Source organism: Oncorhynchus clarkii, chromosome 20 (genome assembly GCF_045791955.1).
Source record: "Oncorhynchus clarkii lewisi isolate Uvic-CL-2024 chromosome 20, UVic_Ocla_1.0, whole genome shotgun sequence".
NCBI classification, from domain to species: Eukaryota; Metazoa; Chordata; class Actinopteri; order Salmoniformes; family Salmonidae; genus Oncorhynchus; species Oncorhynchus clarkii.
In genome coordinates this window covers 55,305,070-55,319,509 of record NC_092166.1, presented here as the reverse complement: position 1 = coordinate 55,319,509, position 14,440 = coordinate 55,305,070, and the positions used below count along the sequence as shown (strand labels likewise).

General features: G+C 41.9%; 2 protein-coding genes across 2 annotated transcripts in view; one reads left to right on the top strand and one right to left on the bottom strand.

Moving 5' to 3' along the window:
• The window catches only part of LOC139376524 (anthrax toxin receptor 1-like), a 31,413-nt gene extending 19,895 nt beyond the window's left edge, over positions 1-11,518 (bottom strand). Inside the window, exons 1-2 of the mRNA XM_071119214.1 lie at positions 10,898-11,518; positions 4,137-4,208 (exon numbers count right to left, since the gene is read on the bottom strand). Coding sequence (XP_070975315.1) covers positions 4,137-4,208; positions 10,898-11,055 — 230 coding nt within the window. The 5' untranslated portion in view covers positions 11,056-11,518. The remainder of the gene's footprint in view (positions 1-4,136; positions 4,209-10,897) is intronic.
• LOC139376538 (trichohyalin-like) overlaps positions 1-14,440 on the top strand; it is a 375,197-nt gene that overhangs the window by 114,081 nt on the left and 246,676 nt on the right. The window lies entirely within an intron of this gene.

Below are 14,440 nucleotides of genomic sequence, written 5' to 3'. Positions count from 1 at the left end.
TCAGTTTTGCACATCGAGAGACTGACATTTTTTCCCATTCCTCCTTGCAAAACAGCTCGAGCTCAGTGAGGTTGGATGGAGAGCATTTGTGAACTGCAGTTTTCAGTTCTTTCCACAGATTCTCGATTGGATTCAGGTCTGGACTTTGACTTGGCCATTCTAACACCTGGATATGTTTATTTTTGAACCATTCCATTGTAGATTTTGCTTTATGTTTTGGATCATTGTCTTGTTGGAAGACAAATCTCCGTCCCAGTCTCAGGTCTTTTGCAGACTCCATCAGGTTTTCTTCCAGAATGGTCCTGTATTTGGCTCCATCCATCTTCCCATCAATTTTAACCATCTTCCCTGTCCCTGCTGAAGAAAAGCAGGCCCAAACCATGATGCTGCCACCACCATGTTTGACAGTGGGGATGGTGTGTTCAGGGTGATGAGCTGTGTTGCTTTTACGCCAAACATAACGTTTTGCATTGTTGCCAAAAAGTTCAATTTTGGTTTCATCTGACCAGAGCACCTTCTTCCACATGTTTGGTGTGTCTCCCAGGTGGCTTGTGGCAAACTTTAAACGACACTGTTTATGGATTTCTTTAAGAAATGGCTTTCTTCTTGCCACTCTTCCATAAAGGCCAGATTTGTGCAATATACGACTGATTGTTGTCCTATGGACAGAGTCTCCCACCTCAGCTGTAGATCTCTGCAGTTCATCCAGAGTGATCATGGGCCTCTTGGCTGCATCTCTGATCAGTCTTCTCCTTGTATGAGCTGAAAGTTTAGAGGGACGGCCAGGTCTTGGTAGATTTGCAGTGGTCTGATACTCCTTCCATTTCAATATTACCGCTTGCACAGTGCTCCTTGGGATGTTTAAAGCTTGGGAAATCTTGTTGTATCCAAATCCGGCTTTAAACTTCTTCACAACAGTATCTCGGACCTGCCTGGTGTGTTCCTTGTTCTTCATGATGCTCTCTGCGCTTTTAACGGACCTCTGAGACTATCACAGTGCAGGTGCATTTATACGGAGACTTGATTACACACAGGTGGATTGTATTTATCATCATTAGTCATTTAGGTCAACATTGGATCATTCAGAGATCCTCACTGAACTTCTGGAGAGAGTTTGCTGCACTGAAAGTAAAGGGGCTGAATAATTTTGCACGCCCAATTTTTCAGTTTTTGATTTGTTAAAAAAGTTTGAAATATCCAATAAATGTCGTTCCACTTCATGATTGTGTCCCACTTGTTGTTGATTCTTCACAAAAAAAATACAGTTTTATATCTTTATGTTTGAAGCCTGAAATGTGGCAAAAGGTCGCAAAGTTCAAGGGGGCTGAATATTTTCGCAAGGCACTGTATAAATAGCTCTCTAAGGTCTTCAATGACTGAAGACAAGAAGAAAACTGCTGACGCTTTACCCAATTTAGAAATTGCACCTTGTGCATTCTACGATTACAAATTTCAGGAGTAAGTTGAAAGCCGGACTGAGTTCCTTTTTTATGGGGGGGACCACTGGTGTAGATCAGCATGTTTGTGCAAAGACTACTTAAATGTGATTAGGATCCTCTGAGAAACACAGACCAACACGTTGGTTCCTACCCTGTCATAACTCCTAGCTGGCTTTTTCATTTGTTGTCATGCCAAACAACACAATCATTCTATTTCTATGATTCCAACAGTTCACCCAAGTGTTTTGATCTATATTGCAAGTCAAATCACAATTTTTGGTTGAAAAATCGCAATTTGTCTTTTTTTTGCCCATATCGTGCAGCCCTACTAATAATCTTGGTAACTTTACCAGTATATGCAAACATCTGGTGGCACAAAAATAAAGTCAGTCTGGTTTTAGACCCCGTCATAGCACTGAGACTGCACTTGTGAAGGTGGTAAATGACCTTTTAATGGCATCAGACTGAGGCTTTGCATCTGTCCTCGTGCTCCTAGACCTTAGTGCTGCTTTTGATACCATCGATCACCACATTCTTTTGGAGAGATTGGAAACTCAAATTGGTCTACATGGACAAGTTCTGGCCTGGTTTAGATCTTATCTGTCGGAAAGATATCAGTTTGTCTCTGTGAATGGTTTGTCCTCTGACAAATCAACTGTACATTTCGGTGTTCCTCAAGGTACCGTTTTAGGACCGCTATTGTTTTCACTATATATTTTACCTCTTGGGGATGTCATTTGAAAACATAATGTTAACCTTCACTGCTATGCGGATGACACAGCTGTGCATTTCAATGAAACATGGTGAAGCCACAAAGTTTCCCTCGCTAGAAGCCTGTGTTTCAGACATAAGGAAGTGGATGGCTGCAAACTTTCTACATTTAAACTCGGACAAAACAGAGATGCTTGTACTAGGTCCAGAGAAACAAAGAGATCTTCTGTTGAATCTGACAATTAATCTTAATGGTTGTACAGTCGTCTCAAATAAAACTGTGAAGGACCTCGGCGTTACTCTGGACCCTGATCTCTCTTTTGACAAACATAACAAGACTGTTTCAAGGACAGCTTTTTTCCATCTACGTAACATTGCAAAAATCAGAAACTTTCTGTCCAAAAATGATGCAGAAAAATGTATCCATGCTTTTGTTACTTCTAGGTTAGACTTTATCCGGCTACCCGGATAAAGCACTAAATAAACTTCAGTTAGTGCTAAATACGGCTGCTAGAATCCTGACTAGAACCCAAAAAAAGTATCATATTACTCCAGTGCTAGCCTCCCTACACTGGCTTCCTGTCAAGGCAAGGGCTGATTTCAAGGTTTTACTGCTAACCTACAAAGCATTACATGGGCTTGCTCCTACCTATCTCTCTGATTTGGTCCTGCCGTACATACCTACACGTACGCTACGGTCACAAGACACAGGCCTCCTAATTGTCCCTAGAATTTCTAAGCAAACAGCTGGAGGCAGGGCTTTCTCCTATAGAGCACCATTTTTATGGAATGGTCTGCCTACCCATGTGAGAGACGCAAACTCGGTCTCAACCTTTAAGTCTTTACTGAAGACTCATCTCTTCAGTGGGTCATATGATTGAGTGTAGTCTGGCCCAGGAGTGTGAAGGTGAACGGAAAGGCTCTAGAGCAACGAACCGCCCTTGCTGTCTCTGCCTGGCTGGTTCCCCTCTTTCCACTGGGAATCTCTGCCTCTAACCCTATTACAGGGGCTGAGTCACTGGCTTACTGGTGCTCTTTCATGCCGTCCCTAGGAGGGGTGCGTCACTTGAGTGGGTTGAGTCACTGATGTGATCTTCCTGTCTGGGTTGTGCCGCGGGCGGAGGTCTTGGTGGGCTATACTCGGCCTTGTCTCAGGATGGTAAGTTGGTGGTTGAAGATATCCCTCTAGTGGTGTGGGGGCTGTGCTTTGGGAAAGTGGGTGGGGTTATATCCTTCCTGTTTGACCCTGTCTGGGGGTGTCATCGGAAGGGGCCACAGTGTCTCCTGACCCCTCCTGTCTCAGCCTCCAGTATTTATGCTGCAGTAGTTTATGTGTCAGGGGGCTATGGTCAGTTTGTTATATCTGGAGTACTTCTCCTGTCTTATCCAGTGTCCTATGTGAATTTAAGTATGCTCTCTCTAATTCTCTCTTTTTCTCTTTCTTTCTCTCTCTCGGAAGACCTGAGCCCTAGGACCATGCCTCAGGACTACCTGGCATGATGACTCCTTGCTGTCCCCAGTCCACCTGGCCGTGCTGCTAATCCAGTTTCAACTGTTCTGCCTGTGATTATTATTATTTGACCATGCTGGTCATTTATGAACATTTGAACATCTTGGCCATGTTCTGTTATAATCTCCACCTGGCACAGCCAGAAGAGGACTGGTCACACCTCATAGCCTGGTTGCTCTTTCGAGGTTTCTTCCTAGGTTTTGGCCTTCCTAGCCACCGTGCTTCTACACCTGCATTGCTTGCTGTTTGGGGTTTTAGGCTGGGTTTCTGTACAGCACTTTGAGATATCAGCTGATGTACGAAGGGCTATATAAATAAATTTGATTTGATTTGATATCTTCTTCATGAGATGTTCCTATACTTCAAAAGTACGTAGAATTCACGTTGGCTCAATATAGGCTATATCTCAATCCATTACAAAAAAAATATTTCTTTCAATACATGAGGTTGAAAATATTTTTCTGACGTTCTCTTACCTGATAAACTTTTCAGCTAGATGCTCCACAAAGGAGTAGATTTCTATCCAGTGGTTTTTGACACTGCCAGATCTTAGAAAGGAAGATAAACAGATGAACACTTAAATCATATGAATTACTGTTGTTTAAAACCACACTTCACACATTTTCTATATGTTTATCCAACACCTCCTAGCAAAGAAATTGTATGCAAAATATAAAGTGAACGCACACAATCCTAGCATAGATATCATTATTAAGCGGACTGGCCTAACAATGTGTCACGGAAACTCTCCATTGACACAAACTAACTCCATGCGTTCGGGAAAAGGAGGAAAGTAGGTTAGGACACATCTGAGGACCAGTCATGACTAATTTAGCAAACTGCCCAGCTCAACTCCCATGAGGCTGAGGAAACAGCTCTGAGCCTCCCTGAGGGACCACAGGGAAGAGCTTAATTTCCTCTCAGACCCACGTGTGAATGGGAGGAAGAGACCTGGCTGGGGGTTGTGGCGGTGACTCGTTACTGAAGGATATAAAACATGGGATATAAGCTAATTGGTTGAACTGAACCAAACCACACCCCTGTTAGCGGATGGCTGAAGCAATAGCTTGAAATAGGACAAAGCTACTGACAAAGCCGCACATGGATGTCACATAGTTCTAATCTGGGGCCAGACATAACATTAATTTGTTTCACAGTTTAGTCTCCGTACTGGTTTCCTGGTGTACATTTTTTTTTTGTTGTGTAGGATAAGCATACATGATATACTTAGCAGACAGAGAGTTGTGTATATTCTTTTATAAGCTATCTCCCTCCCTTGTTCTTGTTTTTCCCTCCAACAAACTTCCTGTTTGTCCAGCACATCAAGGCATTGCATCCGTCTGAATCAATGCACCCTGTGAGGGCAAGACTTTTCAAACTAAACAAGCCTTACCCAAATAAAACTTGTGGGGGAGTCCAGCTAACGTCTCATTGGATGTTCAACAAATGTGTTGGATAAACAGTGTTCATCTGACGTGGCAACACACAGTTGGATTGGCCTGACTTGATGGAAGAGACAGTCTGTCAGGGATGCAGTTTGTTTCATTACAAGGGGAAAATGCTGCAACTCAAAATGGCTTCTTTCATGTACTGTACAGTCATATAGGGATAGTGTTTCAGTGTTTTTCTAAGAGGGGTTAAGCTAAGAACTCCCGCCTCGGATATTTTGTGCATTACGATGGATATTATTTGTGTTGGACAAGACTGTTCTCTGAGGTACCAGGCAGTCGTGGGATTGTGGCCGAGCTTGCAGTTTCCTCACCTGTATAAACAGCATTAGGAAAGGAAGTGGGCTATTTTCTTGTAAGATCCTTGTTGAAAATGTTTGTGGTACCTCTTCTTTGATGTCATTTTAATAGACTGAGTCAAACCATTACAGCTCAAAGGTTTGGGTTTTGTTCATGTAAAATGTTTTGGAAGTTGTTAACCCAAGCTTCAGCAGCTTTGTTGACTAAAATGATTAAGGCCTTGACAACAGGAGTTGGCGATTATATCATAAAATGACTGAGTATATGTTTCCTTTTCCTAGTGTGTTATACAATTGATAGATCCTCTGACTATACTTATATATATGAGAGAGAGAGAGAGAGAGAGCGAGAAAGAGAGAGAGAGATCGATCGGGGTAACATTAGGACAAGGGATAATTAAAGCAACGTGTTGGCTTTTTATTCATGTCATCTGCTAGGAGAGGCTGAAAATATCCTTCGAAGATGTACAGTCCAGGGCCTTGTCTGTCAGCCCAAACAAGTGACAAAAGGCCAAAATAGATCCTCAAATTCGAGGGACCGGTGAGGTCAGTGCTCTAACCAAGTCTGTTAGAACTGCCCTGGGGAACAACAGGATGACTGATGCTACGCGAGCCCTTCACATTAGACGACCATCTTTCCTGTCATTTTTTTTGTTGTCTTGGCGGTGGTGTGCACACTAAACGATGTGGCACCGCCGGGGGGTCGTGACGATTCTTGATACCACGCTGTCTCGCTAAAACAAGGATGTGATGTGATAGCTGGAACGAGCTGTGGCTCAAAGCAGCTTCGTAAACATTTTCAGTCAAACATTCACACTTGCCATACAGAGTTGAAATATCTAGCCAATACATTTGGAATTGAATGACATTGTGTGTAAAGACCTTGTCAGAGATGTAATGATTTGACACTTGGGCAAGTACAAATGCATACTAATGATGGTCATGGCTCCTGCTCGAGAGTACACATTATGTGTGATGCAATACAATGCGTCATCTCACTGGCTCCTTCTCTGGAGAGCTCTGATTGGCTATTTAAAAAAATATTTATTTAACTAGGCAAATCAGTTAAGAACAAATTCTTATTTTGAATGACGGCCTAGGAACAGTGGGTTAACTGCCTTGTTAAGGGGCAGAACGACAGCTCAGGGATTCGATCTTGCAAGCAACAACTATGTCTCTACTTTTCTAGAGCATTTGATTTGATTGCTTTAGCTGTACTGTATCCAAACACCTCACGGCACTCGGGGAGGCAACATGGATCAGTAACATCTAGCAATGCTAAACAGACCATGTCAGGACTGTGCTCGATGTCAGAGAAAGTATTAATTATTTTCAACACATAAAAGCCCAGACGACCCAAAGTAAATACATTTTATTTTTAATCAAGCCTTTCTTTATGCTGACTGTGTGAAAACGCACAGCTAGAACCAGCCAAATGAAGTGAGTCAGGGAGAGAGAGAGAGTGAGTGAGACAAACAGACAGAGAGAGAGGGTTCAGTCGGTCTGGGCCAGGGGTCTAGGGGAAAAAGCTCCATCAGGCCAGGCGCTCAGTAAAGGCGATGGGCTCTGCTCTCACGCGTGTTGAGAGGAAAATTCAACACCATGAAGCTAGTGTCACATTCCAGATGGGCCTGCATGGTAAGAACCAGCCCAGTCTGCGACCAATTAACTGACTATGCATAGGGATTTGTACGGAGAACCCACTAACCTACTTTTAGCTTGAGGCCTACTTGCTGTGTACTAGGCCCCCATCTGCAATCTTTATTCTTTATTTTCTCTCTCCTACACTCTCTTTTTCTTGGATATTTTGTCTCTCTCTCTCTCCTCTCTTTCTTCTTTTCAAAATGTTCTCCGGGTGCAATATTTTCTCGTCTAAATAAATTACTGCCATTCAATGACTGCAATACCTTTAAAATGTCTGTCTCACTCGGGTCCCTCAACACACTCGGAATTCTAGACGGTATGATAACATTTAACAGGGCACTTACTCCTGCAAAACACACGTGCCAAAAGCTACTTCTAGCGCTTTATGGAGGCCAAAGCGGCACCATGGTCCTGAATAGATCAAAAAGCGCATTCCACAATGAGAAGGTTTTGACATACTGTATTTCAATTATTTATAGACTTCAGCTGTAATCCGGTTGGCTTGGACTTTTAAATGATCATGACTTAACATCCAACTTCAATGTCGGTCTGGGAGAAGAACAAGAATGACGAAGACTTGAAAAGGAGGATAAAATGGCTGCTATATGCAGCGACCATTGGGAAAACACAAGGGCCAAACATAACTGTTTCCATTTGTCCCTATCGCTTGATCAGAAAACAATGATGGGTCGTTTCATATGAATTCAATCACTTTCTGACCGCACCCCTTTTGAATGGAACCTTCCGTACATGTTTGCCCATGGTAGAAGCGGCCAGAAAGTGACTTTTTGGAACTGAATGCCAAAACATTCTGGAGATAGAGGTGCTCAAAGTTGACCCCTTTTGAATACCCAACCCCTACCATTAGACCTCCATGTCTTCATCACTGGAAAAGATAAACGGTTGAGTTTGATATCATTTGAAAGCTTACAAACAATTTTATAATATCTTAAGATTGTTTTTTATATAAATGAGCAATGATGCAATCTTTTAATCTTCAACAGCAATTATGTAAAAATGTGTAAACTCAGATTTGTCTTATTTTCGCATATGTTCTAGTTTAGACCCTAATTTACATAATCTGAGGTGTTTGTGTTGTGCCTTCCATTGGTTGAGACACAGCATCCCTATGGAAGATTGACAGTATAATTTAAAACAGCAGATATTCCCACTCAAATGCACATTAAGACTAGCTGTCGCCATTGGCGTCGGCTAAATGGGAAACCTAATTTTAAAAAACGCAAAATAAAAACATTCTCTGATGTGTGAACATTCAACCATCTTTGCCAATTCTACACACATTTTAGTACATTTATCAAACAAAACATGACTGACACCCACCCCTGTATTCAAGAGCACGCAGAGTCTCAACCGATGGTGGGCACAACACAAACAACTCTGATGATGCAAAATAGGGTCTAAGCTACAACATAATGTATCTGAACATAACATTTTTTGGGGGATAATTGGCTTTATAGGCTTTATAGGTAAAAAAAATAAAAATAAAGTAACATTTGTATTTTAAATACATTTTTGTTCAATAAATTATAAAATACTTTGACATCTCTCTTTGTAAAGCTTTCAAATGATATCATATGGATATCTAATGGTAGGGTGGGGTATGCAAAACAGGTCAAACTTTGAGAAATATCTCCTGAATGTTTTGATATTCAGGTAAAAAAATGGTTACTTTCTGACCACTTCTACCGTGGGTAAACATGCATGGAAGGTTTTGTTAAAATAAAAGGGCTGAAAGTGATCAAAATCTTATGGAACCACCCTGATATCTGTGGAAATCTGCTAGAGCATCAGAGCTTCTCGCATCATAATCCTGTTTCCTATAAACGGTGAATGTCCCGTGGGCCAGTGTTTTCGCGGCCTACAAGTGGTAAATGCGGGTGTGCCAGTGACAAGTAGCCTAAGTGAGGACAAGGAAGTTATTTTAGCAGACCAAAGGTAAAACTAGGGTGTTTCCCCATACCATCTGAGGAGAATTAGCTACAGTGGTGGGTAGGGAGTGTGTTTTGAGGATCTTTATTGTGCAGAACATTTGGCATCAGTACTGGTCTGTGGTGATAGAAACATGCCCAAAACAATCCCTTTGTGTTGTGTTCCTTACAAAACTGCAGGATAGGGCCTACCAGTCTGATTCAGCACAAACTCATACCTCTGTCGGCCTATGGTACGCCACAACATAGGACAGCTTGAAGTTGGTTCTCTTTGATCCCCCATCCATTTGGACCCCGACAGTAATGATACATGATATCCACATGGTCCATTTCCCTTTATTCAGTGACCAGTTGGCTGGGGGAGATTTTTTCCATAAACTAGCCATTTATGGACTGATATTCAAAGAAACTCGAGACCAAGTTACTGTAGACTAGTTGTAGCCCGATGCAGCATGACAAGAGGCAGGAGTTTTTACCCCTGACCCGGCCTGGAGACTCTTGGTCCCATAGAATATACAGTAAATAAGGCACAGAGTTTTTCCAGCTCAGGAAAAACTCCAGACCCTAAACATGACTCAGTAGCCAAGCCACTGTACAAAGGGATATATCCTGTTAACCTCCATACATCCTGTTAACCTTAATCGTAGGTCTGTGCATCTAATAAACAGCTCAGGCCTGAGGGATGAGGGGATGTCCCTAATGAGCGGTTCGGTTGTTTGAAGTCAGGAACCTCAAACAGTGGCACCAACATCCTCAACCAGGGCCACAATATATCAAGGTTTAATCATACATCTACTATGAGCTGTGTTGATAAATGACATTCTATCTAAAAAAAAATGCTTCAATCTGATCTGACCTACTACATAAAGGCGCTAGGCTTAGGCTATAGCAGGACAGAAAGGTCTGTATAGTCTACTTTTCTCTCCTTAGACAGTGAGAGAGGCCTGCTGCTGGTCGAGCTTAAAATGTTGGAACCACAAAGATTTTTCCTATGTGGGTGGATAGGAGGAAATGCATGAATTGGCCACTCTATGAAAACTATACTCCTGAATGTGAGTTGTAGGTAGTCATGTAAGGACAGTACAGACTGTGTCTTACTCCCCATTCTATAATGTGAAAAAGTAAGTAGTGGACCTTGTAAAGGTACCCGCGGGCATGCACATATCATGCTTCCCCCATTAGAACCAAAATAATAAAAAAAAAGATACAGAGAAGTATATGATCACTTGTACTGCTTATTCAGCTAACGCTTCGAACACACCGACAGCATTTTTGCGCAAAATAGTACGCAACATCATCTGGATATGTATGCAACAAAAGTTCAACATTCACGCTGTGCTACCATTTCTGTCAAGCCGTCTACGCACACCGAACGCACTGCCAATGCCTCTGCAAACGCAATGCTGCAAAGGCAAACGCAGCGTTTCATTGGAAATGAATGTAATTCTGGTGTACCAAAATGCAATCACGATGTCGGTGTGTTCGATGCATAGAGTCCGCCTCCGACTGCATCACCACGCACACTACTGCCTGTTGAGTAATGACTTTAATGAGGTGAAAAATGAATTTATCAAGTTAATTTGTGAGCAGCCTATAAAGATTCTTTATCCCTGCCTTGTGCAAAAAAAGAGAGAGGTCAGACTTTACAGAATCAGCTGTAAGCGCTGGAATAGCTGATTTACATTACTCATTATTTGTAAGTGCATTAACAGTCTGCAACGTTGTAAAAACACTAAAACTTTTGTATTTTAACTTTTGATTTGACTTGAACAGTGTAGGCTATGCTATGGACATATGTGTGTAACCAGATAAGCTTGGCATCTCAATATAACGGTATCTTTGGTTTATTTAGCCTATGCAGTATAATAATAAATGTGGCATTTTGATAGTAACTTACTTGTCAAGCACAAAATACAAGTCGAAAGCCCCTTGACATGTACTTTCCTCCTCTTCTTTATCTACTTGTTCTGGTTCAGCATTGACGGATGCTAAAGTGAACATAAAAAATCCAAGGAAAAGTAGGGCGAGAGACATTTTCATCAAAAACCTCGCCATTGTTCCCCACGAAAAGGTAAATTCCTCCAAAAGCTCAATCGGAAAAAGTCAATGCCGTCTCACATCCCCAAAAGTGTTTTCATTACTTCTCTAGGCAGAGATGCCCATAACAAAACAACACACGGTCAAAGCTGTCGAGATTGTTGTTGCACTCAGTTTCCAGAAATTACTGCCTCCCTCCTGGCAAATATTGGATGGGCGATGAGGGCGAGAAATACCATAAAACTTACGGCACTTTGTTCTCCTCGGGAAAAAATATAAAATAATTTGTTCAGAGTGATTTTACTATCCGATATAAACATATAATCCTTTCATATTCGTCTTTTTTTAAATGATAGTGTACTAGGCTTATTTCATAAACAAATACAGATGTTTCACTGCGTTAGAATAGATAATTCACAAAATGCACGTTTCCTGTCAAATTGTCAAAACGAGTTTTAGTTTAAAAAAGCAAAATGGAAACGGGCAATGCAAAGCAATGTTAAGAACTGGGAGCTTGTGACAAACTTGGCTGAAATGAACCAGGTTTCATATTTCTGCCATGAGAGAAAAAAAAATCCACCTCCGCCTCCCTCTCAAGCTAAACTTTGGAAAACAGGCATGAAAACAGGCATGGACAACGAAGTGATGAGCTGAGCATTCACTGATGTAGTTATAGAAAAATCCCATCTGTCCTGAAAGTTATTGTAGCCCAATAACTCAACTCGGCAATACAAATGTAATCATAATTTACGAAATCATTACATATGCCTACTTGGTATTTATTTGATAAACAAATCTCAGTGCCATTTCCTAATTAGACATGTCATCCTAGCGTGAGCCAACCGACATAAGCGAAAGATCAGGCAATACACACCTGACCTAAACTGGACTAGCAAAACGACAACTGTTGCTACATATTTATGGCAAATTATTTTTTATCCTTGTCATATGAAGAGAAATAATGAAGAGAAATTAGAGATAACAATGTATCGGTGCTCATCGGCCATTGGACATAAACATTACACCACAAGTTGGAAATCGCAAAATCAACAATGAGTGGTTTGGAAGGAATCAGTCACAGTGGCTGTGTGGTCCCACATCTGGGATTAAGGGGCTCTTTTCCAAGTTTAAATTATTAACATTCAACATTGGCCATGCTCGGAACTGCGAAACTTGACTTCAGTGAGTTCAAGACAACTGGGATGTAATATGCCAGGGAGATACTGTAGCCAGGGTATGCCAGGGTATACTGTAGCTAAGAAAGTCATACTAAGTGTATGTTGTGTAGTAAGATGTTAGTAGCCAATGTGCCTCACCCTAACTTTATGGTCTATTTACCCCTCTTAATTTCGCTTACTGTTCTGACTTGGTGGTGCACATTTAGCCAATAACCTGTTTTAGAGAAATGTAATCATTGAATATTGTAAGAGCTTTCCTTGTCTGTTTATATGCCCCTTTTATTTATCCTACGGTTCTGTCTTGGTGTACAGGGAGAACACTGTAAGAACTGCCCATGTTCTCAATTCTGTTGCTGTACATTTCAAAAGAGCTAAACAAATAGTTTTATTGTCTACGTCTGTCCTAGCTATTACGGATTGCCTCCTATCCCCTTGTCGTCCCCTTTATGCCATTGTTTGTACATCTCAATTGTCAGTAGAAACCACATTTGTTTAAGCAAGTCAGCCATATCAGCTATGTTTTTTTAAAAGGCAGTAAATGAGACTGAATGGACTGTTGGGACAGATTTATGTAGGCCATTTGTGGGCACCGTTTGTCACCATTGTAGTGCAAATAATGTGTTTAGGGCTGTGTTGTATAGTGGCTTTGCTGGCATGCATCCCACATCCCACCTCCCACTGAATCTACCTCACCTGTAGTCTCGCATGACCATCCTTTCAAGGCTATTCTACCCATAGCCTAATGCATGGAAGGGCTGTGGCAAAGGTCAGTATTTTAATTGAGGGCTCTCTACCAGCGGCATCCCACCCATTAGGGCGTTAGGGGAAACACCCCATAAAAATATAAATACATTAAATAATGGATTATGTTTAAAATTCTCATCAAAGTGTACATTTTCCTGTTTCCAAAATATATAGTTTAAACCAAGCTGTTCAGTTACCTACTACTCTGCCCCTCAGTGACTGCCAGCAGTAGCCCCGCCTCCGTGGGCACATAGGCCATGCGAACATTGCTTGGATTGTTTCTTCGGCTCTTCACGCCAGACCAGTAGCGGATTTAGGTATAGGCGACATGGGCAAGATGCCGCCGTGGGTGGCACGGGGCACCCGCACAAAAAAAATTGGAATGGTGACATTTGCTCGATCCGTTTTCTATCGCTCATTTGCACATCACGTCAATGATATCACGTGGGGAACTGTGGGTCAATTAACCTTGTCGGAGTGGGCGCCCTGGTTCTGGGGGGGGGGGGGGGGGGGGGGGCATACAAGCTAGAACCGCCACTGCGCCAGACTATTTGTGCCAGACGGCTTACTTCCGCCCGTGAGACTAGCTCTGCTTTATCAGGTACAGATGGCTCTAAAGCAAAAAGCAGATTGCAATTAACTTCTAAATAAATAATCATAACAGTCATGGGAGCCTGGGACCTGATAAACCACACAACTACATCCAAAGGCAGTCAAAGGACAGGGGTCTAAAGTAGCTAGAGTTTGAAAACGTATTTCTGCCATGCTGCTCTGTTGACAACTCCAACCACCTCACTCCCCCGGTATTTTGCCAATCAGCGGCCGCCACTGCTTTCTAATTTGACCACTTTGCTGCTTTGCATGCTTTTATTACAGCATATATGCCCACAATGTTATATGCACAATGGATGCATGCTTCCCTAGACAAACAAAGTTAATTTATTTGTTCAGGATAAAATCTTACTCACTGTAAGTTAGGCTAATTATACTGTTTTCAAACACAAGCAGCCATCCATTATTTTTAAGCATGATTCTTCACTAAGTCGTAACCCTTGTTTACTTGCCCTACCAGTTAATTAGCACTTTGGAATGAAGTGCCTATAGAATTGGCATGTAATTACACAGTTAGAATGACATGCAATTGCTGGGACTGTAATGAACACATAACATGTTGATTTGCACATTCGTATCTTCTCTCCGTTGCCTACTGGAGGTTTTCAGTGTAAATATTGAAGAGCCAAGCAGGTAGGAGCTGTGTGTCCACAGTATTTAAGCCATAGCCAGCAAGCTGATACAGGTACCACATGAGTCAGCTGTAAATCAAAGCTACGCCTCCAGAGACAAGCAAAACAAGCGTTATCAAATGAAAGTGATGACTGCAGGAAAACTGGACCTATGACATGTTTTTCTCCATAATATCTCCCAATTCTCCCGCACACAACACACATGCACGCACACGCACACACACACACACACACACA